Source organism: Aquarana catesbeiana, linkage group LG08 (assembly GCF_042186555.1).
Source record: "Aquarana catesbeiana isolate 2022-GZ linkage group LG08, ASM4218655v1, whole genome shotgun sequence".
NCBI lineage: Eukaryota > Metazoa > Chordata > Amphibia > Anura > Ranidae > Aquarana > Aquarana catesbeiana.
This window is the reverse complement of record NC_133331.1, coordinates 160,893,190-160,919,584: the sequence shown is the minus strand read 5'-3', so window position 1 is coordinate 160,919,584 and position 26,395 is coordinate 160,893,190. Positions and strand designations below refer to the sequence as shown.

Genomic DNA, 26,395 nt, shown 5'->3' with positions numbered 1-26,395 from the left:
TTTATTGGACTTGTGACAAAAAAGGCAAATTACAGTTTGTGCATTTGTATGCTTAACAATGCTTCAACGCTTGATATGCAAACTCTAGATTACACATCTGCTTATTCAGATAGGATACAAAGAAAGCCTAGCTCTCTATAAAGGACAACCCACAAACAAGAACATCAAGAGTTCTTTTGAATCTAAATGGCATTTTGCAAATGAGGTGAATGTCATTTTAGATACCGTTTATGAGGGAAAGTGGAGGGTTTTACAAAAAAAAAAAAAAAAGACGACATCTTAAAGACTTAGTTTAAAAAAAAAAAAAAAAAAAAAAAAAAATGAAGTTGTCAGACACTATTCACCCTCTTGCACAAAAAAGAAAAAAATGAGGGGCCATCAGAGCACACAGTTTAGAAGGTGCAGGCAAGTATAGAAAGACATGCATACATCTCTACGCATTTGAGTTCAGTGTATCGTTTCACTCATGACAGACCACACATGACTTACAAGCAGACTGTCTCCAAATCTGCTTAATAGTACACAAAGCTTTATCGCTGTGAAAATATATGAGCCCCCTTTACATATATACCACAAGGGAAAGTGTCTATGCATCAACACTTCCCATAACATGGCAGTTTCTATTTTTTGTCTATTTTCTCTGAAGAGTTCATACCAAAAATTAATTATATTAACATTGCCACTAATGAATGGTTCCTTCTGCAGGATGTACATTCTATATTCATTTCTATATAGCTTTGTATCTCTGTAATAATTCTCCCCTGCCCATTCCCTTCTTAACCTAGACCAAGTTCTGCTCTTGGGAGCCAGTTGGATGGATAACAATATCTCCAGCTCAGTGCTACATTGGAGGTTAACCAACAGCTCAGCTGACAATACCTAGAAGGTTTTAATAGTCATTAAAAATAAAATAAAGAGAGGATGCAACAAAATCAACACCTCCTTTCGTGGCTCTATCTTTTCATTTTTGAAAGTCGAAACTTAACAGATGAAGACGCCAGTCCTCAAACTACACCCCTTCTCTATAACAGTATTACATGAACCAGCAGCTTGTTCAATGAAAAGATCTGGTCCATACATATCTTACTAGTTTTGTAATTTTCCCCAAATGATGCTTCAGGTGGCAGTCTCAACCTTCCTCATTCTAAAAGAAGTTGCATAATCCTCAGCCTGATTTTTATCTAACAATATATATATACTATTTTATATTAGTTTTTGCTCATTTTGAAACTTTAAAAACACCTCCGTACAGCAGGAACAGACACGATGGATCCATGAAATACAACAAATTAGCCAGCAGCTGCTTCAGCCTCAGAATGCATGCAGGGTTTTCGTGCATTTTTGGCTACTGCCGGCATCAATATTTTTATTTTTTTTTAAATTTTATGTACTTTTTTATCTTTTTTAAAACTTCCGAACGAACGGGACAGTTGCCGTCGTTTGGGCGATCCACACTCGCTCAATAGAAAGAGGTTCTTCCAAGGGAGAGGCTGTTTAAAGAAAAAAACAAAAAACAAAACAAGGAACGTGGTTATAAAATGAAAGGAAAAGCAACATTATAAAAGAAATTAGGGGAACGATATACTATAACGTACACTACGGCAGCATTTGCTTTTATTTTATTACAGAACCTGGCACTTGGCTTCCTAAAATCGGACTGCAGCTACAAGATTTTGTGACAATTACAGTGTAAGAAGCCATATCCTACGAAGCGGATTCTAATTAGGAGTGGATCTAGAAGCTTGTGGAAACCAGAGTAACAGAAGTGAACACCTGTAAGCCATATTTTGCCATAACAGCTTCTATAGTATTGAGCATGCCAAAACTGCTGCTTGCTTCTCATCTATGATTCAGTAAAAATGTAGTGTCTTTAGTATTCTTAGTCATTACCTAATAAAAGCATTTAGCAAACAATCCTAAAGTCTATATGAAGGCCAGCAGCATAATTTACTGGCAGAGAAATCCCATAGTTCTGTAGTTCAGCAGGCAGGACTGACAATGCTGCTTGGTATTTCAGTATAGCAGAGACACTGGGGTTGATTTACTAAAAGTGAAGAGTGTGAAATCTGGTGCAGCTTCCAAGTTTTTTTGTCAAACCTTAATTAAACAAGTTGAAGTTAGGCCAGGTTCACACACTGGTATGACAAACGCTCCGACATTGGGAGCTCATGTCGCATGACATGTGAAAATCAATGTTTCCCTATGGGAGTCGTCTTAACTGGTCTGACACAAGTCCACTTGACTTTGAAAATGCTCCCTGCACTACTTTGGTCTGACTTTGATCCTACTTCAGCCCATTGAATATCACTGAAGTCGGCTCAAAGTCAGATCGCTGTCTTGACACATCCGACTTTGGCATACGACTTGTGCTATGATGATCTTGAAGGAGAACTTCACACCAAATATTTTTAAAAAACGGGCATGGGTTCCCCTCCAGGAGCATACCAGGCCCTTTGGTCTGGTATGGATTTTAAGGGGAACCCCCACACCAAAAGAACGGCGTGGGGGTCCCCCCAAAATTTATACCAGATCCTTATCCGAGCACACAGCCTGGCAGGTCAGGAAAGGGGGTGGGGACGAGCGAGTGCCCCCCTGAACCATACCAGGCCATATGCCCTCAATATGGGGGAGTGGGTGCTTTGGGGCAGGAGGGCCCCAAAGCACCTTGTCCCCATGTTGATGAGGACAAGGGCCTCTTCCCGACAACCCTGGCCGTTGGTTGTCGGGGTCTGCGGGCAGAGGGCTTATCGGAATCTGGAAGCCCCCTTTAACAAGGGGCCCCTCAGATCCCGGCCCCCCCACCCTATGTGAATGAGTATGGGGTACATTGTACCCCTACCCATTCACCTAAAAAAAAAAAAGTGTCAAAAATAAAACACATTACACGTTTTTAAAGTAATTTATTAAGGCAGCTCCGTCGTCTCTTCCGATCTCTTCTCCCCTCTCCGGCTCTTCTGCCTCTGCGGGTTCTTCTCTGCTCTCTCTCTGGTTCTTCTCAGTCTGTCTTCTGCCTCTGTTGGGTCTTCTCCGCTATCTTCTCGCTCTTTTGCTGGATCTTCTGTACTGTCTTTTCCCTCTGTTCTTCTTCCAATGTTGACTCAACGCTCTCTCCCGCTCTAATGCCGGGTATGTAGTGTGCCACTACTTATATTGGCATGGGGCGGGGTCACCGGAGACCCGCCCCTTATGACGTCACCACCCATCATGCCCCGGGTGGTGACGCCATAAGGGTCGGGGCCCCCGGATGACGTCACACGGTGACCACGCCTCATGCCAATATAAGTAGTGGCACACCACGCACCCGGCATTAGAGCGGGAGAGAGCGTTGATTCAACATCGGAAGAAAAACAGAGGGAGAAGACAGCAGAGAAGACCCAGCAAAAGAGCGAGAAGATAGCGGAGAAGACAGCGAACAGAGGGAGAAAAAATGTTGAGAGAGCGGAAAAGACCCGAAGAGGGGAAAAGAACCAGAGAGGGCTAGAAGATATCAGCAGATCAGAGACACCAGAGCTGCCTTAATAAATTATTTTAACACCCCGTGTGCTGTTTTATTTTTGACACTTTGTTTTAGGTGAATGGGTAGGGGTACAATACACCCCATACTTATTCACATAGGATGGGGGGCCGGGATCTGGGGTCCACCTTGTTAAAGGGGGCTTCCAGATTCAGATAAGCCCCCTGCCCGCAGACCCTGACAACCAATGGCCAGGGTTGTTGGGAAGAGGCCCTTGTCCTCATCAACATGGGACAAGGTGCTTTGGGGTGGGAAGGCACAGGCCCCCCTGCACCAAAGCACCCACCCCCCATGTTGAGGGCATGCAGCCTGGTACGGTTTGGGGGGGGGGGGGGGGCGCTTGCCGAGCTGTGTGCTCGGATAAGGGTCTGGTATGGATTTTGGGGGGGTGGGGGGATGTAGAGATTGGTCATTAAAAAAGAACTATACGTTTTTAAAGGCATTCCTCCTCTGTCTAGTCATACATTAGCAAACTGCTGCTTATTTTTCTTTGCGACAAGCATAAACTTCATTTTTTTCCTACAGCTCATTTGACTATATCTCAAACATTTTAAACGGTTAAGTTCAATGTCCTATTACTGTTGGTGCGTTAGATAAAAGCCTTTATTATCAGTGGATGGTGGGAACCCCCAGTGTTATTGGTCCATTAGGCAGATGATCACTTGGCCCAACAGTGTTGAAGGTACACGGCTGAGTTCTGGCATGCTTAACACCGGCTGCCAGTCTGCATACAGGGGCACAGATGTGCAAAGTGAAGGCCTTGTATTCAGGGCCTTCTCATTATGGAGGCTTTAAAAGACAAGCAGCAGGCATGCCCATAGGCCGAAGTATGAGGACTGCTGGTCTATATCTTTTCCCAACTTTTTCCCATGTACCTGAATTGGTTCCTCACTGAAGGGGGGCAGCTGGGGCCCCAGAGCAGTGATAGTGGACATTCAACCACTTGCCATCTCTACGATACCAGACCCTTGTCTCTTCTGATTGTGTAGTACGAGGTCGTCCCTGGGCATCAATGTATTGTGTAAGTCGGATATAAGCAATACAGGCAGCATCTTCCCCAATTACATGCACGTGGGGATTTAGGATGGTAGTATGGATAGGCTTAGTATTCTTGGACAACACTAAAAAGAAAAAAAAATAGAGAAAAAGTTATTCAATCCACAACAAAGGAAATCATATTTAAAAAAAAAAAAACAAAAAAAAATGCTTTGGGTGGGAGATAGTTGTTGATTCTACTGTAAGAACCACAAATCTAAGTGAAGGTTTTGTCAATAGCATATGTTGTGCTCACATTCTGATTCTGTAGCATATGTGAGTTACAACCTTTCCCCTTAGGCTGGATTCACAGCAGGAGTCCGGTGCATCTCTATTCACCGTTTCAGGTCCGATTTCAGCCCAAACGTTTGGCTGAATTCGGACCTGAAACGGACCAAAAGATGCACAGTATTCCTGTGCAATTTGCACTGGAGCCGCTGCAGAGATGTGTGAACCGGCTCCATAGAGAGCAGGTCACAATCTTCTGCTATGCAAATTGGATGCAGGAAAACCCACATCCAATTCACATAGGTGTGAACCCAACCTTAATCTCTCCAGTACATTTTAATATAGACAACCAGTTGGAAAAGAAAACAACCTCCGCTGTAACATTTGTACTAGTGAATGTTACCAAAGATGTAAAAAAAAAAAAAAAAAAAAGGTATTCAATGTACTGTATATATTAAACAGATTCTCCCAGATGTTCTCCACAAAGCTGGAAGTCAGATTACAGTCATCTGCAAATACAGTGGGGACGGAAAGTATTCAGACCCCCTTAAATTTTTCACTTTTTGTTATATTGCAGCCATATGCTAAAATCATTTAAGTTCATTTTTTTTCCTCATTAATGTACACACAGCACCCCATATTGACAGAAAAACACAGAATTGTTGACATTTTTGCAGATTTATTAAAAAAGAAAAACTGAAATATCACATGGTCCTAAGTATTCAGACCCTTTGCTGTGACACTCATATTTAACTCAGGTGCTGTCCATTTCTTCTGATCATCCTTGAGATGGTTCTACACCTTCATTTGAATCCAGCTGTGTTTGATTATACTGATTGGACTTGATTAGGAAAGCCACACACCTGTCCATATAAGACCTTACAGCTCACAGTGCATGTCAGAGCAAATGAGAATCATGAGGTCAAAGGAACTGCCTGAAGAGCTCAGAGACAGAATTGTGGCAAGGCACAGATCTGGCCAAGGTTACAAAAACATTTCTGCTGCACTTAAGGTTCCTAAGAGCACAGTGGCCTCCATAATCCTGTTTAGCACACAGCTAAAATAAAGGAGTGGCTTCACAACAACTCCATTGACTGTTCTTGAATGGCCCAGCCAGAGCCCTGACTTAAACCCAATTGAGCATCTCTGGAGAGACCTAAAAATGGCTGCGCACCAATGTTTACCATCCAAACTGACAGAACTGGAGAGGATCTGCAAGGAGGAATGGCAGAGGATCCCCAAATCCAGGTGTGAAAAACTTGTTGCATCTTTTCCAAAAAGACTTATGGCTGTATTAGATCAAAAGGGTGCTTCCACTAAATACTGAGCAAAGGGTCTGAATACTTAGGCCCGTGTGATATTTAGTTTTTCTTTTTTAATAAATCTCCAAAAATGTCAACAATTCTATGTTTTTCTGTCAATATGGGGTGCTGTGTGTGCATTAATGAGGAAAAAAATGAACTTAAATGATTTTAGCAAATGGCTGCAATATAACAAAGAGTGAAAAATTTAAGGGGGTCTGAATAATTTCCGTCCCCACTGTACCTTCCAAGACTCTAAGGCTAAGGAAAAGCAGATGATGCTTGTTTTTCTTAACCACAGCAAATCCTCAGATTTAGCATTCAGTTTAAAAAGGAAATGAAAGACGTCAATAAAATTGGTTAATATCTTTAACATGATTATAGTTCACCTGAGGAATTTTTTTTTTTTTTAAACAAAAACTGCAGTTCCACTTAAAACTACAGTTTTGTTTTGTGAAGAAAGAAGTGTGATGAGATAACGTTAATTCAATTTCGCTTTTTGGGGACCTAGGATTGTTTTCTCTATAGGGAAGTTTTCCTATGTTATTAAAATATATTCTAGTAAAACATTTCCTGTATTCTGGATTAGATTGAACTGATGTACTCCAGTGAGGTGCCATCATGAAAATTTGCATAGTGAGGTTTTTGTATCACAAAGAAAAACAAAAAGGTTAACACTCACAATTGTCAAAATAAAATTTATGGAAGTCCATTCCTTCAACAAGGTTACCAAGAGCTTCAGGTTCAAATGAAGTCAATCCAGGGTCACAGATCTTTCTGTGTAATGAAAAATAAATGGAATGAGTAATCAGATCTCATCATAATGTACAACTGCTAGCACCGCATCGCTGCAATGCTACAAATATAAATATATCCGTTAGTATTCCTTTTGGCATGTTTTTGCGGTAATGGATCAGCACAGTGGCTTACAAAAGTAAAATGGTGCTGATGAAAATCCATTACTATTGAGGAAATTAGCGCTTTTCCATGTCCACAATATAGGCTCATTAAATCGATACAAAATCTAACCAGCAAAAAAGCACTAATAATCAGTATTGGTTCACATCAGAACATGGTTTGGGAGAGGCGTGTTCTGTGCGTGTTTCCGGCACCACATTCAAAACACACCGCCTTTACAATCTGCTGTCAATACATTGCTAACGGCACCCAAAATGCAGATCGCCTGGTAATGCAGTGCCATGTGATTTGGAGCAGTGTGGTTTTTAAATTCAGTGCATGCATTATTTTGTGCGGTCCAGTGCAATTTGCAAGGCTGCTGAATCGCAGAGGAACATGGACTGCGTTCCTGTACGATTCTGGTGTGAACCAACCTTGAAAGCACAGGTTAAAAACTTTTGTTTTATAATCAAATTGTTAAACAGTCTTTTTTTTTTTTTTTTAATATGCTAGCTATCTGGTGAGTTGGGATATTTTTGTATTGTCCGTTTTGCAAAAAGTCCTGAGTTGACACTATTTTTGTTTCAATTTGATAAATTTGGTGTAGAGATACAATGGAATCCCCTAGACATATCCATCCTCAATCAATGTATTCTTTGATATACATGCTCCAAGATGGAGGCTCTCATAGAATTAGGGCCAAATCCAGGTTGTTAGTGTAATTTTTTATTTTTTTTTTGCTGGCTAGCTGGTTTTGTATTGTTTGTCCTTTCCATGTGCATACATTGCCTGGAGTGGTTGCCATTTTTGTTTCAGTTTACAACTTAGGTCATTGGCAGACATGCAATCCTATTACTGGCAAATGCTCTTCGCAACAGGGCTGCTAAAAAGTGCACAGAAAATATACACTTGCTTTCATGGTATGGCTCCTTTTCTGGCTGGATAAGAAAAAAAGTGTTGCAGTCTTGCTGACAAAAACTCTGCAGAATGTTATCAGCCACTGAGTGATGCCTCTCTCATCAGGTGAGCAAAGGAGCCACAGTAGAAGTAGGTGAGAATTTCTCTGCCCTGTATAGCAATCCTGTGAGCTGTTCTCAGTGTCAATATCACAAGTGTGACATGGCCCAGGACTGCAGACAGACCAGTTAAGCACCTGGTTTCTTCTACTATGAAGCCATTCGGTTAGCATAGATGCAGTATTATTAGTATACAAGATTTAAATAGCACCAACAGTTTGCGCAGCACTTTACAACATGAGGGCAGACAGTACAGTTACAATAAGATACAGGAGGAATCTGTATGTGGTTTAGCATTGTCCTGCTGATATATGAAAGGCCTTCTCTGAAAGATGTCGTCTGGATGGGAGACAATACTGCTCTAAAACCTGAATATATCTTTCAGCATTGATGATGTCTTTCCAGATGCTGCATATTTCATGCACAATAATTGCACCTCCCTACCATCACAGATGTAAGCTTTTGAACTGAGCGCTGATAACAAGCAGGAATGTCCCTCTTCTCTTTAGTCCAGAGGACACGGTACCAATGGTTACCAAAAATTTCACAATTTTGATATGACTGACCACAGAATGAGCCTAGGCCAGAAAAGATGCCAGCGTTTCTGGATCATGTTCAGATAGGACTTCTTTGCATGGTAGAGCTTTACCTGGCATTTGTGGATGGCACTGGAAGCTGTGCTCACAGACAGTCATTTTTTAAAGTATTCCCGAGCCCATACTGTGATGTGCCTGTTTTTAAAGAATTGGCGTTTGAGGGTCGAAAATCATGGGCACCTAATAATGCATTTTGGCTTTGTCCCTTGCACACAAGTCTCTGAATATTTTGATATGTACTGTAAAGGATAATATATTTAAAGTCTCTGCAATTTTACACTGAGGATTATTCTGAAATTGTTCAACAATTTCTAGATGCAGCTTTTCACAGATTGGTGAACCTCTGTCCATCTTTACTTATGAGACACTGAGGGAGATTTACTAAAGCTGGTGCACTCTGAATCTGGTGCAGCTGTGCATGGTAAGCCAATCAGCTTCTAATTTTACCTTGTTCAGTTAAGCTTTGCATAGAAACCAATCAGCTTTCAGGTTTTATTGCCAGAGTTGCACCAGATTTTGCACTCTCCAGCTTTAGTAAGTCTCCTTTCACACTGGGGCGGTTTTCAGGTGCTTTAGTGCTGGAAATAGCCTCTGCCATGTGCCTAAAAACCGTGAAGCTAAAACGAGCGGCACTTTACTGCGAATGTGGCTGTGACCCCAGTGTGAAAGGGGTCTAAATAACCCCCAATGACTCTCTCAGATGCTTTTTTAGACCTAGTCGTGTTATTGACCTGCTGCCTATTAACCTAATTAGTTGCAAAACATTCTCCCTGCTCTTACTTGTTAGTACCACTTATTTTGCCAGCTTTTTGTTGCCCTGTCCCAACTTTTTTTGAGATGTGTTGCTGCCATCAATTTCAAAATTACATGTTCTCTGTTTTCTATTGTGAATTAAGGGGTTACGAGATTTGCAAATCATTGTATTCTGTTTTTATGTAGATTCTACACAGCGTCTCAACTTTTTTGGAATTATGGTTGTAAAATGTCACCAACACTCCTTTGCGTGTCCTAGACTTCTGAAAGGTTTAGTAGTTGTGCTTTATAAAACAATCCTCATGGCGACATCTCTCTGAACCTTACCTATGTGAAGAAATTCCTTTAGCTTCACCTATGTATAATGAGAATATCTACTGCTACATGGCATTTCAAGAAAAAAAATTAGGATTACTGATTGCAAAACAATTTTCTTGGAGTACATTCCAGGACATGGGATCTTTGTTCTAGATGATTGGGTTAAGCAGCCATCTTTAAGTGACTGGACAATGGCAAACAAAGATGTAAGGGCAGCCCCAGCATAACCACAGGATCTTAGGCCGGCCATACATGATTCGAATCTCGGCGGGTTCAGCAGGAAACCACAATTTCATTTGACATTTTTTGTCGTAAGAAAGTTTGCTTTTCTATCATTAGTGGGGTCAATTCAAAGTTTGTTTAGACTGCAGTAAAGAAAAATTCAAGGGAGCAGGATGGCAAAGTTAACAAAATCTTGAACTACTTTCAAAATTACATTTGAATGTACTGAGAATTTTGTATTTATTTTTTTTCCAAACAAGTTTATTGTACTGAATTTTTTAAAGAATTTTCATACAAATGTTCAAGAATTTTCTTACGATTTTCGTTTAAAGATTCTACTACTGTATATTCAGCTTTAGACACTTAGAGGTCTCTACATCAGCTCTCATTCACCTCTGCTACAGATAAAGGTCAGCCTTCCTGAACAGGAAAATCTCTAATACTCCCTGGTCGTGATGGCATTTGTCAAGCCCCTCCCACCTTACAGATGGTCCTACTGGCCAGCAAGGCAGCTCATCACAGTGGTAGGCCAAAAGGAACGTAGGAGTTGAGAAGGACCAGGCAAGCTCTGGAAGTGAACAGAGCTTAGCTTGCTTAGAATGGCTGACATTCAGAGCTGAATAAGAGAGGCTGCAGGTATGTACAATATATCAAGGACGCAAACTATACTCTACTTGATCCAAACCCCCCCCCCCCCCGGAAAAAAAAAAAAAAATCTGACTTTAGACACACATTAATTTCCAATGTACCAACTAGAAATGGTGCAACATTTATGCGTGATGAAATAATCAATTACTAAAAAAAAAAAATTCACTCACGTGTAAGCATCAAAGTCTCCATTGTTAATAGCTTCAATCAACTGCTCTGTGATCTTTATAATCTCCTGTTTTCGCACTGGAGAAGAAGACAGAGACTTGGTAACATGGAATACACAGAACGATTTTGTCACAGTTGTAGTATTTCTAAAGACCTTATAAGGTTAATAACACAAACGAAAGTATGATTTACTGGGTTCATTGGGTAAATCAACTGGAAGACAAAAGGTAGAACATAAAGATGTCCAGCAGCAAACTCCACTCCAGTATCTAACCTCCTTGGGCTAAATCATGATAAACCCATAGTCCTCACACAAACTGTATATTTGCAATAGGAAATAATTTCAAACCAATAATTTTCAGCTGTAAGTCTCTTCTTGTAGTAAATTTACCAATACATTTATCTATAAAATTCAATAAATGGGGCTTCATATCTGTATATTAAAGCCTATAACGAACTATGGCTACATCTTATAAGTGCTGATGCTATTGATTTTAGTGGTATAAGGGAGATATGGGCAAAAATCTCATAAAAAGGAGGGAGAAGGCCTTATCACATTACATGTTCCTTACTTTGCAAGGTGTAGCATTCCTAAAACTACACACTTTTTTTTTTTTTTTTTTTTTTTACAGAACACAGATTTAGCAGTGCAAGCCAATATATGTATATAAACTAAAAACCAATGGACCACAGAAGCAAAAATGTCTTCACAAAAGGCATATTTTGTGAAATGTGCCACAGCACTCAAGTACAAGAAATTTACTTTTCTGCTGTTGACATTCACACAACACATACTATACTGTATGTATTGTCAGTGTCTGCCTAATGACGTTATCAAATGACAGTAATGTTCTGGATGTCAAGTTACCCACATGTGATAAACTCATTCTACCCCCAAAGTAATCCCCCCCCCTCCCCTATAAGATCATTTATACTTTCTTGGTCTGCTAAATTGACGGATGATTAGTAACAAAATATGGGTACACAATGGAAATGTTCTCCCTCTTCATATCCTACCAAGTCAACAAGAAAGGTTAAGACAGACTGCAGCAATTTTACACCACATTTTGATCCCAACACTTTGACTCATAATTGTAAGCTAACTAGGCCAAAAAAGCAGGTGAAAACACAAGATTTCACACCTAAAGTAGACCTTGTATGTATCTGAAAGCATAAAATAAAGGCCTCATCCTTTTCAATGTAATATATCAGCATTTCAAAGAACAAACTTTTAAACACCAAAAAGAAGAAAAGTACACCGTTTACGATATACAGCCATGTGATGAAGAAAATAGCACAAGAAGCCCATAGTGATCAGTTGAGCACAGGTAGACACTACCTACATTGAGATACAATAGGTCAGTACAGTTAACAGGCGAGGGCTGGCACGGGGCAAAAACCACACAAAGGACTTTAAATCTGTGGGGGCTCTCCATGTTGTCATGAGATTTTAAACACATGGTTTTAAAAGAGGTTTTGTGTTCTGCCGTGAGCATATGCAGAAGGCACTATGTTCAGTTAACTACTACGTCTGTATTTTTACAATTACATTTAACAATAAAAATTAGAAAAAAAGTGCAGTGGTTTTCTACACTGTGATAGCTCGTGACCCCATCATTTCCCCACAGGCTGAGGGTTGCCAGCCCTCCTCTGATAGGTAGGGACTATATAAAGAACTGCTAAAGGAAAAGGTAGGTAGGTGTGAAAATTAATAGTGATGATTAACATATACTGGTAACTAGGGTGGGTCAGTACCAAAAGACGCTCTACTGGGCTGCCATCTAACAGCTAACTTACACAGTGAATTGCTAAGTGAAAATGGTACAACTGGAGTGAGCATAGGCTCGGGCTGGGCATGCTCTATCTCCAAAGTCTGACCTGGGCTTTCCCAGGCTAGAACTTTCTCCTCGCAAGACTGGGTAGCTGTAAAGAAGCATACATGTTAGCAACATAATGACCACTAAAACAAATAAATCTACTGCAAATCAAAACAAAATAAAAAGACTTTAAGACAACAGCTGTGCTTTTCCGTTTAAAACAAATTATACACAAGTAACTCATTATAACTAAAGCTGATCATATATTGAAAACAGCAGTTAATTATTACCAATCTTTTTTTCATAGGCAACAAAATGTGGATTTTAGGTACTGCAAGAGAACATAAGGGGTTGGTCAAAAATATGGGAACACTACATGATTTGCAGGTGTGAAAGTGACATATTTTGCGTTGAAAGCAGAAGTGATGTAACATTTCTTTTGCTTCCACTGTGTGATGAGACACCTGAATAACAGATGGGAAGCCTCACGTTTGCCATTTACTGCATACTCTGCTAGTAATATGGAGTCATGTCAGAGCTTACGGTGTTTCAAAGAGGACAAATTGTTGGTTCCCACTTAGCTGGTGCCTCTGACTGAAGTTATTTGTGGTGTCGAGAGGTACAGTATCAGTTTCCAGGAAAATGTCATCCGATGAGCATAAGCGCAGTTGGCATGGTCAACTGACCAAAAGAGACAAAAGGACATTGCGTAGGATTGTTACCTGAATTTTTGAATTAAGAGTGGTATCAGATTCCACCATCCAAGACTTAGATTTGTCAATTCCCAGAATTCAGGCTGTCTTGGATGCTAAAGGCGCTCCAACACCATAATATGTAACCTATACGTTCTTTTACTATACTTGTTTCCATAATTTTGTCCAACCCTGTATCTGTATGCAGCTCATACTTGTTTCCATAATTTTGTCCAACCCTGTATCCATATGCAGCTCAGACACCCTTAGGCTTTATGTACAAGGACGCTTTCAGGCATCCGATGTAATCTGCTGGTGTATTTCCGCACCCAAGATACACAGCGCTAGTGTACAGCCACCTCTAGTAATCACTGGCTATACCCAGGTATATGCCGTGCTTGTGCAAACTACACACACACAAAAACATTTTTTTTTATTGCAGCAGAACACTAAGCTATCACTATATATATATATATATATATATATATATATATATATATATATATATATATATATATAATTTTTTCTCCCTAAGTGACCATTTAATAGAGTATTAATTAATATCCTATAAATAAGTGTATCTCCCATAGAAGCAAATCAAAATAGCCACAGTTTGTCATTATTTTGTTTGCATACTGGGATATTTAAATGCAAATTCCTACTCTGGGTGGGCACCAATGGTTAAAATTCCTTCTTAGGTTCTGATATTCTAGAGGTAAGATTTTTTTTTTTTTTTTTTTTTTAACAGATGCTTGTGTCTTTCCTTCCTACAAAGCTATAACAAATGTGTCACCTGAATTGCTAGTGCATTTAAACCCTAATTGCTCAATTGTACACCCTGTCTACATTTACAGTGGCAAAACGTTGCAAAATCGCACGTGGTTCTGCGTTTTCCCACAGACGGTGGTCAAATCGTTCCTATCCTGAATGCGATTTTTCCACATTCAGGAGAGGGAGGTTGGACCTCACCTAACTGCAGCAGCGCCTAAACTCTGCTAAAAGCCTATGTGTACACAGGCTTTTATGAAGTTGAGTTTAGGTGCTTTGGCAAAAAAAAACTCCAAAAGCTTTAGGAGCTTTAGGAGCTGCTAGTGTACATGAAGCCTAACAATGAACTTTGAATGAACTGTGGGTGGCTATGAGGAGGGGTGGAAATGAGAAGAGGTTATGTTCTTTGTAAATCATCAAAAATTAAACAGGGGGAGCGAATAACACATGCTTTGGAATTCAGGGAAAAAAAATAGTGTTGTCATGTCAAAGCAGAAGGTAAGGCAGGCCATAGATGGTGAGATTTTCTTGCAACCTGTGTTGCAGAAAATTGCTTGATTCCCTCCCACAAAGCTATAGTGTTTTCCTGGTGTGGGTAGCCATCCTTGCTGGGAGAACATAGTAAGAATTGCCAGTGGCTATAGCCACTGGCAATATTTGTATGCCAACAAGCCGACATGCTGGTTGATCGATGCATTGACTTGTGTACATTCAGCCTGCCCATTGATAGTTCGAATCCCGGCCGATCCCTGCTGAGCCAGCCAAGATTCAAACCATCTATGGCTGGCTTAAGAGCACAATATAATTTTTGGCACATCAACAGTGTCTGCACTTGCAGTGGCAGGGAGGTGGACATGTATGTAGAAGCCTTTTTTAAAACCACAGCTCAAAAAACACATTCAAACAGTTACCAAAATCAGTCACAACGTATGGAGCCAGAGTGGCACTGTACCTCGTGATCCAATCACAGCCATCACAAGTGTAAACACTAATGTTTACAAAACATTCAGCCCATTCGCTAAGGGAAAACCCCATTCTCCACTATGAATAGGCTGAATGTTTTTAAACACAGCAAGAAGGAGAGGGAGCTAAGTGCCACTGATCAATGATTGTGGGGATGTTTTTGGAGGTGTTTCTACAGTGCCACTGAACCCCGATTGTGGGATTTATTTTAAGGGTCGAGTGGGGTGGGGTTTAAAGTGCACCAGCAATGATTAGATCCCCCCCCCCCCCCCAAAAAAAAAAAAAAAAACAGTAGGGTGAATAAAGTGCCACTGGCCACCCATGATTGTGGGATTGTTTTTTTTTAAAGGTAAAGAAATGGATGGTAAATGTAAACAAATCAAATTGTCTTTTTCCCTTTATATAGTAAAAAAAAAAAATAAATAAAAGTAGTAAATAATTGCAAGCAAAAGAAAGCTCTGGCTGCCTGAAAAAAAATATATAAAATAAATTTGGGTACAACGCCACGGCCTGGTAATATAGGAGTATGTGCAAGAGAGTACTCAAGTGGGTAAAGGGATAAAACATGAGGAAATGTGCACATATTGCAGCGAACACAAAATTTCAACTCAGAAAAATCCTTTGAAATAACTTTCCCATCCCAGGGAACCCCTGCTAAAAATTACTATATCTACTACTCATGATTCATTAGTGTGATGGTTAGTGGGAAGAATGCACCTTACGCTTATGGACATCGAGAAGAATTACCTCCTTACAGGTAGATACAAAAATCAATGGTGTCAGTGGGAACTTATCTGAGAGGTAGAGATTGCTCAAGGAACCCCTAGCAACCTCTGGAGGTTGAGAAACCCTGACATAGGCTTTAATGCTTTTGTAGGAAATATATAACAGGAATAAAAAAGCATGGCACCATCAACAGGCCTTGTAAGATCTATGAAAGGCTCGTAAGAATTCTGATGGAGGTAAACTCAAGAGAAGCAAGAGGAGTCCCCAAGAGAAGTAAGAAGCCAGAATTTGACTCAACTTATGGACAAGACTGTTAACACGGACGTATCAATTTTAGATTAGGTTGACCTATAAATAGTATGCAGTAAACTCTTTTTTTTTTTTTTAAGAAATGCACTGACAGCAAACTAGAGGTAAGCATATGAGCCCTGAAAACTGTTTTATTCCCTTTGGTATTATTAGGTTCCTGAGCATTTAAATAAGTCCCTGGGTCTCTGAGCTTGCAGATCATAATGAACCGCAAAGCACTAAATGCTACATCATGCACTGATAAGAACATGCATGCTGAAGAGAACTGAACAAGTTATGGGGCAAAGGACTGGTTTCTCACACGGGTTCATCATTTCAATAGGTATCTATGAACAACGTACAACAGTAAAGGAAGAATGTGAGGGAAAGAACACAGCACTCCACTCAGAACTTACTGGCTGCAGTACACAAACCAAACTGTGACTGCAAGGACTGAGTCTGTATTTTGCTTTCACTTTGGCTCCATCCTTGGAGAAGCAAAGGGCCATCCCCAGGACAGAGAAGCGATGCTGATCCGCATGCAACAAGTTAAATGCACAGGAGACAGGAATGCAGTTATTATACTTACAAACAATAAGAGTTGTTTCCATTGTTGATCATAAACATAACATATAACAAGTAAAGTAATTTAAAGTGACAAAATTTCCCCTTTAATAACCTTAAATATACGCAAGAATAATAATACAGCCATATAAATGCATTTCTGAATTGGGTAGTTATCCTAGTCCTATATGCAGATGTAAAATTACCTGCATTCAGTGCCCTACCTACTAGTACAGTAACTTAGCTATGTAGAGGGGAGGTGACCATGTTTTTATCATCATTGTTATGTTAGGCTTTCAGTGTTAAAACCGGAACAGTAGTGCTAATCTAAATCAATTTATTACACAGCAAGATGATCTTATGTTGCAGCTTTAATGTAAACTAGTTCCTTGGCAATTCACAGCAAAGCAACCAATTTGCTTTAAAGGACAACTTAAACATTTGTTAAATTGTCTGGACCAGATAATGCTACTACCAACTCTGGTAAGTATTTATAAATTGAACCTGCATATACAGTCATTGCCAAAAATATTGGCACCACTGCATTTCGTCAGATAATGCACCACTTCGCCCAGAAAATTGTTGCAATTATAAATGTTTAGGCATTCTCATGTTTATTTATTTTGTTTGTATTGGTATGACACAAAAAGCCAAATCTGACACATTCCACGCAAAACTCCAAAAACTATTTTCAACATGACTAACACAAAATCCTCTTTTACACAACATGCACTCATCAAAGTCTTTCTTTATGTATGAAGATGTCAGAGTAAATACAAGCCTTAAGACATTGATACGTTCAAACACTATTTCAGCTACTCATTCCTCTGATCACCACATCTGACTATGTTAGCGCTATATAAACCCATTATAATAATTACAAATAAGAACTTAAAAATCGGTGGCAGGCAGGGGCGGACTGACTCATCGGGCACGGACCGAGGGCCCGTGCCGCTAGGGGGCCCGTGAGAGCCTCTGTATCCGCAATACATGCAGGGATTCAGGACACGTCTGTGATAATACCTCTCACAGCACGCTGCTCGTTGCCAACTCCTCCTTCCCTCCCGTCCACCCCAGGTGCTTGTACATGACATCACCTGGGACGGACGAGAGGAGGGGCTGGCGGGGAGCAGCATGCTGTGAGAGTTGTCCAGCATTGGGCGAGGTTCGCAGCAAGGCATCGCAGGTCTTTTTGCATGGCTGCCATCGCGGGGGCGGCAGCAGACAGTACAGGGGTAGGGGACCCGGGCCCCAACAGGACTGCATGAGGCCTCGTGATATTCTCCCAGTCCTCCACCCACCCAGTGTCCCCCTGTGCCTTCCACCCCCCCACAATGCCCCCTGTGCCTTCCACCCCCCCCACAGTGTCCCACTGTGCCTTCCACCCCCCCCACAGTGTCCCACTGTGCCTTCCACCCTCCCCACAGTATCCCCCTGTGCCTTCCACCTCCCCACAGTATCCCCCTGTGCCATCCACCCCCCCTCCAGTGTCCCCCTGTGCCTTCCACCTTCCCCCAGTGTCCCCCTGTGTCCTCCATCCACCCACAGTGTCCCCCTGTGTCCTCCATCCACCCACAGAGTCCCCCTGTGTCCTCCACCCACCCACCCACAGTGTCCCCCTGTGTCCTCCACCCACAGTGTCCCCCTGTGCCTTCCATCCACCCACTCGTGTCCCCCTGTGTCCTCCACCCACAGTGTCCCCCTGTGCCTTACACCCACCCGTGTCCTCCACCCACAGTGTCCCCCTGTGCCTTACACCCACCCGTGTCCCCCTGTGTTCTCCACCCACCCACAGTGTCCCCGGGTCCTCCACTCACCCAGTGTCCCCCTGTGTCCTCCACTCACCCAGTGTCCCCCTATGTCCTCCACTCACCCAGTGTCCCCCTGTGCCTTCCACCCACCCACAGTGTCTCCCTGTGTCCTCCCACCCCCCCACGGTGCCCCCCTGTGTCTTTCACCCCCCCACAGTGCCCCCCTGTGTCTTCCACCCCCCCACAGTGTCTCCCTGCCTTCCACCCACCCAGTGTCCCCCCCGTGCCTTCCACCCCCCCCCCAGTGTCCCCCCCCGTGCCTTCCACCCCCACAGTGTCCCCCTGTGCCTTCCACCCCCTTACAGTGTCCCCCTGTGCCTTCCACCCCCCACAGTGCCCCCCTGTGCCTTCCACCCCCCCACAGTGCCCCCCTGTGCCTTCCACCCCCCCACAGTGTCCCCCTGCCTTCCACCCACCCAGTGTGTTCCCCTGTGCCTTCCACCCCTCCCACAGTATCCCCCTGTGTCTTCCACCCCCCCCCAGTGTCCCCCTGTGTCCTCCACCCATAGTTTCCCCCCCCCCCGATGGCTGCCCTGAGAGACACTGTCCTGAGTCTGGAGGATCCCAGTGCTCTGCTGTGTGCCCTGTGTTTTGGTTTGTGCCCTGCTATTTGCCCTACTGCGTGCCCCATGGCCTGTGATGTGTCCAATGCAGTGTACCCCCCAGACGTGCCATATGTCCTGCTATATGCCCCATGCCCTACTGTGTACCGCCTGATGTGACCTACTGTGTGCCCTGTGATGTGCTCTACCGTGTGCCCCATGCCCTGTGATGTGCACTCCCTGATGTGCCCTACTGTGTGCCCCATGCCCTGTGATGTGCCCTGCTGTGTACCGCCTAATGTGCCCTGTGACCCATGATGTTCCCTACTGTGTGCCCTGTGATGTGACCTACTGTGTGCCCCATGCCCTGTGATGTGCTTTGTGACCTGCTGTGTACTCCCTGATGTGCCCTGTATGTGCCCCGTGCTTTGCTGTGTACCCCCTGATGTACCCTACTGTGTGCCCCATACCCTATGATGTGCCCTGCTGTGTACCGCCAAATGTGCCTGTTTCCAATGATGTACCGTGGGATGTGTCCTACTGTGTGCCCTACTATGTGCCACATGCCCTGCCGAGTACCTCCTGATGTGCCCTGCTGTGTACCCCATGATGTGCCTACTGTGTGCCCCCTGTGCCCCCTGTGATGCACCATGTGCTCAATAATGTGCCCTGCTGTTATGTACAGCATAATAAACCCTGCTGTGTGCCCCGTGATGTGCCCTGCTGTGTACCCCTGATGTTCCCTGTGCCCCCTGTGATGCACCATGCTTTGCTTAATAAAGTGCCCTGCTGTGTACTGCATAATAAAACCCTGCTGTGTGCCCCATGCTATGCTGTGTACCCCCTGATGTGCCCTACTGTGTGTCCTGTGATGTGCCCCATGCCCTGTGATGTTCTCAGTGCCCTGCTGTGTACCCCCTGATGTTCCCTGTGATGTGCCCCATGCCCTGTGATGTTCTCAGTGCCCTACTATGTACCACCTGATGTGCCCTTTGCCCCATGATGTGCCTTCCTGTGTGCCCTTTGATGTGCCCCATGCCCTGTGTTGTTCCCTGCTGTGTACCAGTGTGATGTGCCTGTGCCCTGCTGTGTGTCCCCATGATTTATGTAGGTGGGACTTTGTGTAGGTGTGGCTTGCATGTGGGTGGGGACACAGAAGGCCCCATAATCTTCTGTTGCCCAGGGGCCACATGAGTTGTCAGTCCGCCCCTGGTGGCAGGTAAAGCCAAGCCATGCAAAGTTCCCACTACAGAAATACAGATAGTTTTGCTTTTGAAGGGCTGCTTTTTTGCTCAATAGGCTTTCCATACAGCACGTGATTCTGTCTTATGGTTCATCTTTCTAAAATAACATTTTTATACATTCATATACATTCATGATCCTGACCAGTCCAAATGAATGAGAAGCTGCAGATGTAACTTAATGGTTTTGTTACAAGCTCAGATGTAGGAAGACCGAATGTAAGCATGCAGCCACCAGGGGGCAGAACAAGGCACAGACTGTGCAAACACAATCCCGGTGTCTTGCCGAGAAAGTTCCCTCGGCGGAGAACGACCCCCCTGTACTGCGCAAGCGCTGCGCTTGCGCAGTGCGAATGACTAGGAGCCGCCGAAAATGAAAATCTTCAATCAGCTGTACACGGCGCCTGAGCCCTGGCTCCAGGCTGAAGCCCCACCATCCAAGTGGACCTAGAGGGGGAATAAAAAAGTGGCGAGCAAAGCGAGGCCGTACCCGAAGCGTGGCGAGCGAAGCGAGGCCGCGTGGGGCCCTCTTACAGGCGCCGTGTACAACTGATTTCTTCTCTTTTTTGCTTCGGCTATTTCCGCCAGCTCCTACTGCGAAGGCGCAGAGGGGCGTCCTTATCTGCCGAGAGGAACTTTCTCGGCAGAACACCGGCAACACAAAAGTGCTAAAAATACAGACTGCCAACATTGAACAGAGATTTTTTAGTTTTTTTTTTATTGAATACAACATGCTCATCAAGGAGCTTTATAATAGAATATATATTTTTAGGATTAACTTATTTACTGCAATAGATCAGTAAAATATTTAAGTCCACTGCCAATGTAAAGTAGGACACATGCTATAAGAATTTCATGGCATCTGAATGGCTGAAAAGGTCAGACCTATTACAGCAGCTACAGAGATAAAGTTTAGCGCTTTGACAGCACAGCTGATGTCTTCTTGTAAGCCTATTAATCAGTCCAAGGATCAGTTTTCCCCAACTCCACATTGGGTTTGTTGTTTTTAACCTAAAGGCTACATAACTGTCATAAATGTAGGGCTTTCACATTTCAATATGTAAGCATATAACGGCATTTGTAAAAATGGAACATGTTAACAAATGCTAACTGTTCTACAAACACGATGAGACAAAAATCAATGAGTGATAATTAACGTGCCAATTCAAGGTGAGGATTTTTTCTGAAGACAGCACTTCACAGGCTGTCCAATGTTATTTTCCCATTTAGTGTTATAAATAAATAAGCACTGTCTTGTAGTTTAAAAGATTGATGCCTCTTCTCCCTATACTCTGCTCGATCTTGGTAAAGTACATGTTGTCTCAGCATTTCACTGCATCATTTATGAGATGCAACACATACTATTACAATGATCTGGGGCACAGCCTCCTAGACAGAGTTCTAAATACCTTGTACCATTGTCTCCTCTGTCACCGTTACACAAGATAATATGGTGGAGACCAATAAGTAGCCTTTGGGAAAAGGATGTCCAAGTCCTTGGATTAGATGGTATTTTAGGCTAACTGGAAGGAAGGAGCCATTACTTGTAGTAAACAAATAAACAACTGCATTCTTTTGCCCAAGGTTCACTTTAACCAGTGCCATAAGGCTCACACATAGGGTTCACACTGCGGCGATGGTGACTTTGCCCTCCAACTTCCTTACAAATTGGATGTGGAGCCAGTACAAGGCCTGAAATCGCACTCAAGTCAGACCAAAGTAGTGCAGCAATGTTTTGTAAAGTCGGAGTAAATTGCGTAATATTTTAAGGCGGCTCTCATAGATAAACATTGAATTTGACATGCCATGCGACTTGGTCTGATCACAAGTCTGATCTCATGTCGCAGCAGTGTGAACCAAGTCTTACTCTGATCTCTATCTTTGATTCTAGACATACATGACACACAAAGGTCTAATATTTGCATGTTCTCAAAGTAAAGTCTTACACAGGCACCCTAATGTATCAGTCTGTAACATTCCTGGGAAGAAAGTTTTGAAACATTGTCTACTAGTAACTTAAAGCACAGTTCCACCCAAAAATGGAACTTCCCCTTTTTGGACCCCCCCCCCCCGGTGTCACATTTGGCACCTTTCAGGGGGGAGGGGGGGAGCAAATACCTGTCTAATACAGGTATTTTGCTCCCACTTCTGGGCATAGATACCCGGTCCACCCGTGGGCATCTACGCCACTTCCGGCGCCTTCTCCGTCCCCCATGCTGACTACTGGGAGACACACAGGTCCCAGAAGACAGCAGGGACCAGTGGGAATGTGCAACGCGAGTCGGGCATGCACAGTATTGAACCGGGAAGTGAAGCCACAAGGCTTCACTTCCCGATTCCCTTACCGAAGATGGCGGCGGCAGCACCCGAGAGCAGAGGGACAGATCGGCTTCGGGTGCAGACATCGCAGGTGCCCTGGACAGGTAAGGGTAAAAAAAAAAAAATCGGCGGAGCTCCGCTTTAAACAAATGTTATATAAACACCAAAAAATAGGATTTTTTAAAACAGCTTACCTGTAAAATCCTTTTCTTTCGAAGGACATCACGGGACACAGAGCCACAGTAATTACTGATGGGTTATATAGGTATCACTGGTGATTGGACACTGGCACACCCTATCAGGAAGTTCAACCCCCTATATAATCCCTCCCCCTTGCAGGGATACCTCAGTTTTGTAGCCAAGCAATATAGTGTATTAGAAGAGGGGCGGGACCTCTGTGTCCCGTGATGTCCTTCGAAAGAAAAGGATTTTACAGGTAAGCTGTTTTAAAAAATCCTATTTTCTTTCTCGAACATCACGGGACACAGAGCCACAGTAATTACTGATGGGATGTCCCAGAGCAATGCTACCTGAGGGGGGGGAACCACGACCAAGTAGGGTGCAATCAGACCTGAGGACCCTGTACCGCTGCCTGCAGCACACTACGCCCAAAGGCGATATCCTCATGCCTTCTCACATCCACCTGATAGAATCTGGTGAATGTATGAACTGAAGACCAGGTTGCGGCCTTGCAGATTTGAGCCATAGAGGCCTGGTGATGCACTGCCCAAGAAGCACCAATAGCCCTTGTGGAATGTGCCCTGATCTGAAACGGAGGAATCTTCTGTTTCAAACCGTAAGCTTGAATGATCAACTGTCGAATCCATTTAGAAATGGTAGCTTTTGACACTGCCTGTCCTCTATTGGGACCCTCTGGCAGCACAAACAAAACATCCGTCTTGCGGATCTGAGCAGTTGCCCCTAGATAGGCCTTAACTGCTTTTACTACATCCAACGAATGTAGAGATCTCTCTTCCGGGGAACAGGGATCTGGAAAAAAGGAAGGTAGAACAATGTCTTGGTTTAAATGAAAATCAGAAACCACCTTCGGTAAAAAACTAGGATGAGGGCGTAGTACCACTCTATCCTTGTGTATAATCAAATAAAGCTCCTTACAGGAAAGAGCTGCTAATTCTGATACTCTTCTAGCAGAAGAGATGGCCACCAGAAAAATTAATTTCCTTGTCAACAAGACCAAAGGAATCTGACTTATTGGTTCAAAAGGCCGTTTCTGTAACACAGCCAGGACCAAATTCAAGTCCCAGGGGTTTAGGGGCGCTTTAACCGGAGGATTAAGACGCATCACCCCCTGCATAAAGTTTCGGACCAAAGAATGCGAAGCAAGTGGCCGCTGAAATAATACTGATAAAGCAGAGACCTGGCCCTTGATGGTACTCAAGGCCAGCTTCATCTCTAATCCCATCTGTAGAAAATCAAGGATTCTACCTATGACATATTTCCTGGGATGCCAACCTCTGGATTCACACCAGGTTATATAAGCCTTCCAGACTCTATGATAAATCATCCTGGAAGCTGGCTTCCTTGCATTAATCAAGGTAGATATGACAGGACCTGAGAGCCCACGACTCTTCAGAACGTGGGTCTTAATAGCCAAACCGTCAAATTTAGCGTTTGTAAGGCAGGATGGAACACTGGACCTTGAGATAACAGGTCTGGGCGTTCCGGTAGTGTCCACGGGGAACCTACCGTCATCCTTACTATTTCTGCATACCAAGTCCTTCTGGGCCAAGCGGGGGCCACCAGAAGTACCGACTTCCTTTCCTGCCTGATCCTGCGAAGGAGTCGTGGTAGTAGCAGAATAGGCGGGAATGCGTAAATCAGTGAGAACCGATGCCACGGAATCACCAACGCATCCGTCCCGCATGCAAGAGGATCTTTTGTCCTTGCCACAAATCTATCTTTTTGTTGAATCGGGATGCAAAGAGATCTACATCTGGAACCCCCCATCTTTGGCATATGGCCCAAAAGACGTCGGGATGCAGAGACCATTCCCCTGGAAGTAACTGCTGGCGACTTAGATAGTCCGCCTGCCAATTCTCTATTCCCGGGATGAAAACTGCCGATATGCATGGCACATGCATCTCTGCCCAGACTAAGATCTGGTTCACCTCTTTTTGAGCAGCTCGGCTCCGGGTGCCTCCCTGATGATTGACATAAGCCACTGCTGTGGCATTGTCAGACTGGATCCTGACCGGACAACCCTGTAGCCTGATAGTCCAGGCCTTTAGAGCTAGATGTATCGCCCGGATATCCAGAATGTTGATGGGTAAGGTCCTCTCTGTCCTGGACCATACCCCTTGGACCGCAGCCTGTTCCAGAACTGCTCCCCAACCTGACAGACTGGCATCTGTTGTTACCACCGTCCAGGTAACTGGTAGAAAGGATTTCCCCTTCTGCAGGTTTTCGGGTATGAGCCACCAATTGAGGCTCTGACGCACCGCATGCGACAGGTGTATCGGAAAGTCTAATGCCTGAACCTTCTTGTTCCAGGTCGACAGAATACTGTGTTGCAGCATTCTTGAGTGAAACTGAGCATAGGGAACTGCTTCGAATGAAGACACCATCTTCCCTAGTAGCCTCATACAAAGGCGGACTGAGGGACCCTTCTTGGTCCTTACTGTCAGAATCAGCTCTCTCAAAGCAGTGATCTTTGCCTGGGGTAGAAATATTTTCTCCTGGCTTGTATCTATAATCAGACCTAAATACTCCAGTCTTCTTACTGGTTTTAGGAAAGACTTTTCTAAGTTGAGGATCCAACCCAGGTGTTCTAGATACCTGACCGTGGTCCTCAAGTTTCCATTCAAAGAGGCTACCGACCGATCTATCAAGAGCAGGTCGTCTAGGTATGCTATGACAGCTATACCCTGAGCCCTTAATCTGGCCAGAGGAGGAGCCAAGATCTTTGTGAACACTCGAGGTGCAGTGGCTATCCCGAAAGGCAGAGCCACAAACTGGAAATGGCGCCCTCCTACCTCGAAGCGCAGAAACTTCTGATGAGCAGGAAAAATGGGCACATGCAGATATGCATCTCTGATGTCTATTGATGCCAGAAATTCTCCTCCCTGCAGGGTGGGAACTACTGTTCGAATTGATTCCATGCGGAAGGATTGAATCCTTAGGAATCGGTTCAGATCCCTTAAGTCCAAAATGGGCCTGACATCCCCATTTGGCTTTTGGACCGTAAAAAGGTTGGAATAGAAGCCCAATCCCTGGTCCTTTGCGGGAACTATCATAATGACCTCCTGCGACAAAAGTCGCTCTAACGCTAGAAGGAGCGACTGCTTCTTCTCTGGGTCTCTGGGAACATTTGATCTGAGGAACCGAGGAGAAGGGAATTCCTGAAACTCCAGCTTGTACCCTAAGGTTACCGTGGAGATTACCCATCTGTCCTGGAAGTCCTCGTGCCAGAGCTCTGAGAACTGTCGCAGTCTTCCCCCCACTCGAGTGAGTGGGGGCGCCCCCTCATGCAGAGGTCTTAGTGTTTTGCCTAGTAGGCTTCCCCAGGACTTCTTTTGTCCCTGGGGTTGACTCTTGTCTCTGGACCCCGATGGAGGCGGCCGTCGAGACTGCCTGGAGGCTGAAGCCCCCGGCGCTGGGGAAAGAGTCCGTTTGAAAGAGGGACGCTTACTCTTCTTCTTGACAGGTAAGAGAGTGCTTTTCCCACAAGAGATTCTCTTGATATAGTTATCCAAGTCCTCTCCAAACAACCTTACACCACGAAATGGAAACCCAGCCAGTAGCTTCTTACATGGTGCTTCGGCTGACCAATTTTTCAACCATAGGATTCTACGTATATGCACCAACCCCAGTGAAAGACGGGAGGTTTGCACGATAGAATCTCTAATGGCGTCAACCACAAAGCATAAGGCCGCTGGAAGGTTAGCAAACCCCTGGGCCTGCTGTTCAGGTAATACTTTGATGACCTGCTTAACATGGTCTCTTAAGTA

The 26,395-nt window shown here is 43.8% G+C and overlaps 1 protein-coding gene across 30 annotated transcripts in view; it reads right to left on the bottom strand.

The window, feature by feature from the left end:
• Positions 1 to 302: 302 nt before the first annotated feature.
• The window catches only part of CAMK2G (calcium/calmodulin dependent protein kinase II gamma), a 409,422-nt gene continuing 383,329 nt past the window's right edge, over positions 303 to 26,395 (bottom strand). For 12 of the 30 annotated variants that reach the window (XM_073596628.1, XM_073596632.1, XM_073596630.1 and 9 more), the window contains 6 exons: positions 16,367 to 16,480; positions 12,494 to 12,619; positions 10,699 to 10,774; positions 6,761 to 6,855; positions 4,390 to 4,635; positions 303 to 1,490 (listed from right to left, as the gene is read on the bottom strand). In XM_073596628.1, coding sequence (XP_073452729.1) covers positions 4,403 to 4,635; positions 6,761 to 6,855; positions 10,699 to 10,774; positions 12,494 to 12,619; positions 16,367 to 16,480 — 644 coding nt within the window. In that variant the 3' untranslated portion in view covers positions 303 to 1,490; positions 4,390 to 4,402. The remainder of the gene's footprint in view (positions 1,491 to 4,389; positions 4,636 to 6,760; positions 6,856 to 10,698; positions 10,775 to 12,493; positions 12,620 to 16,366; positions 16,481 to 26,395) is intronic. The other 18 variants (XM_073596648.1, XM_073596651.1, XM_073596649.1 and 15 more) reach the window with 4 other exon arrangements.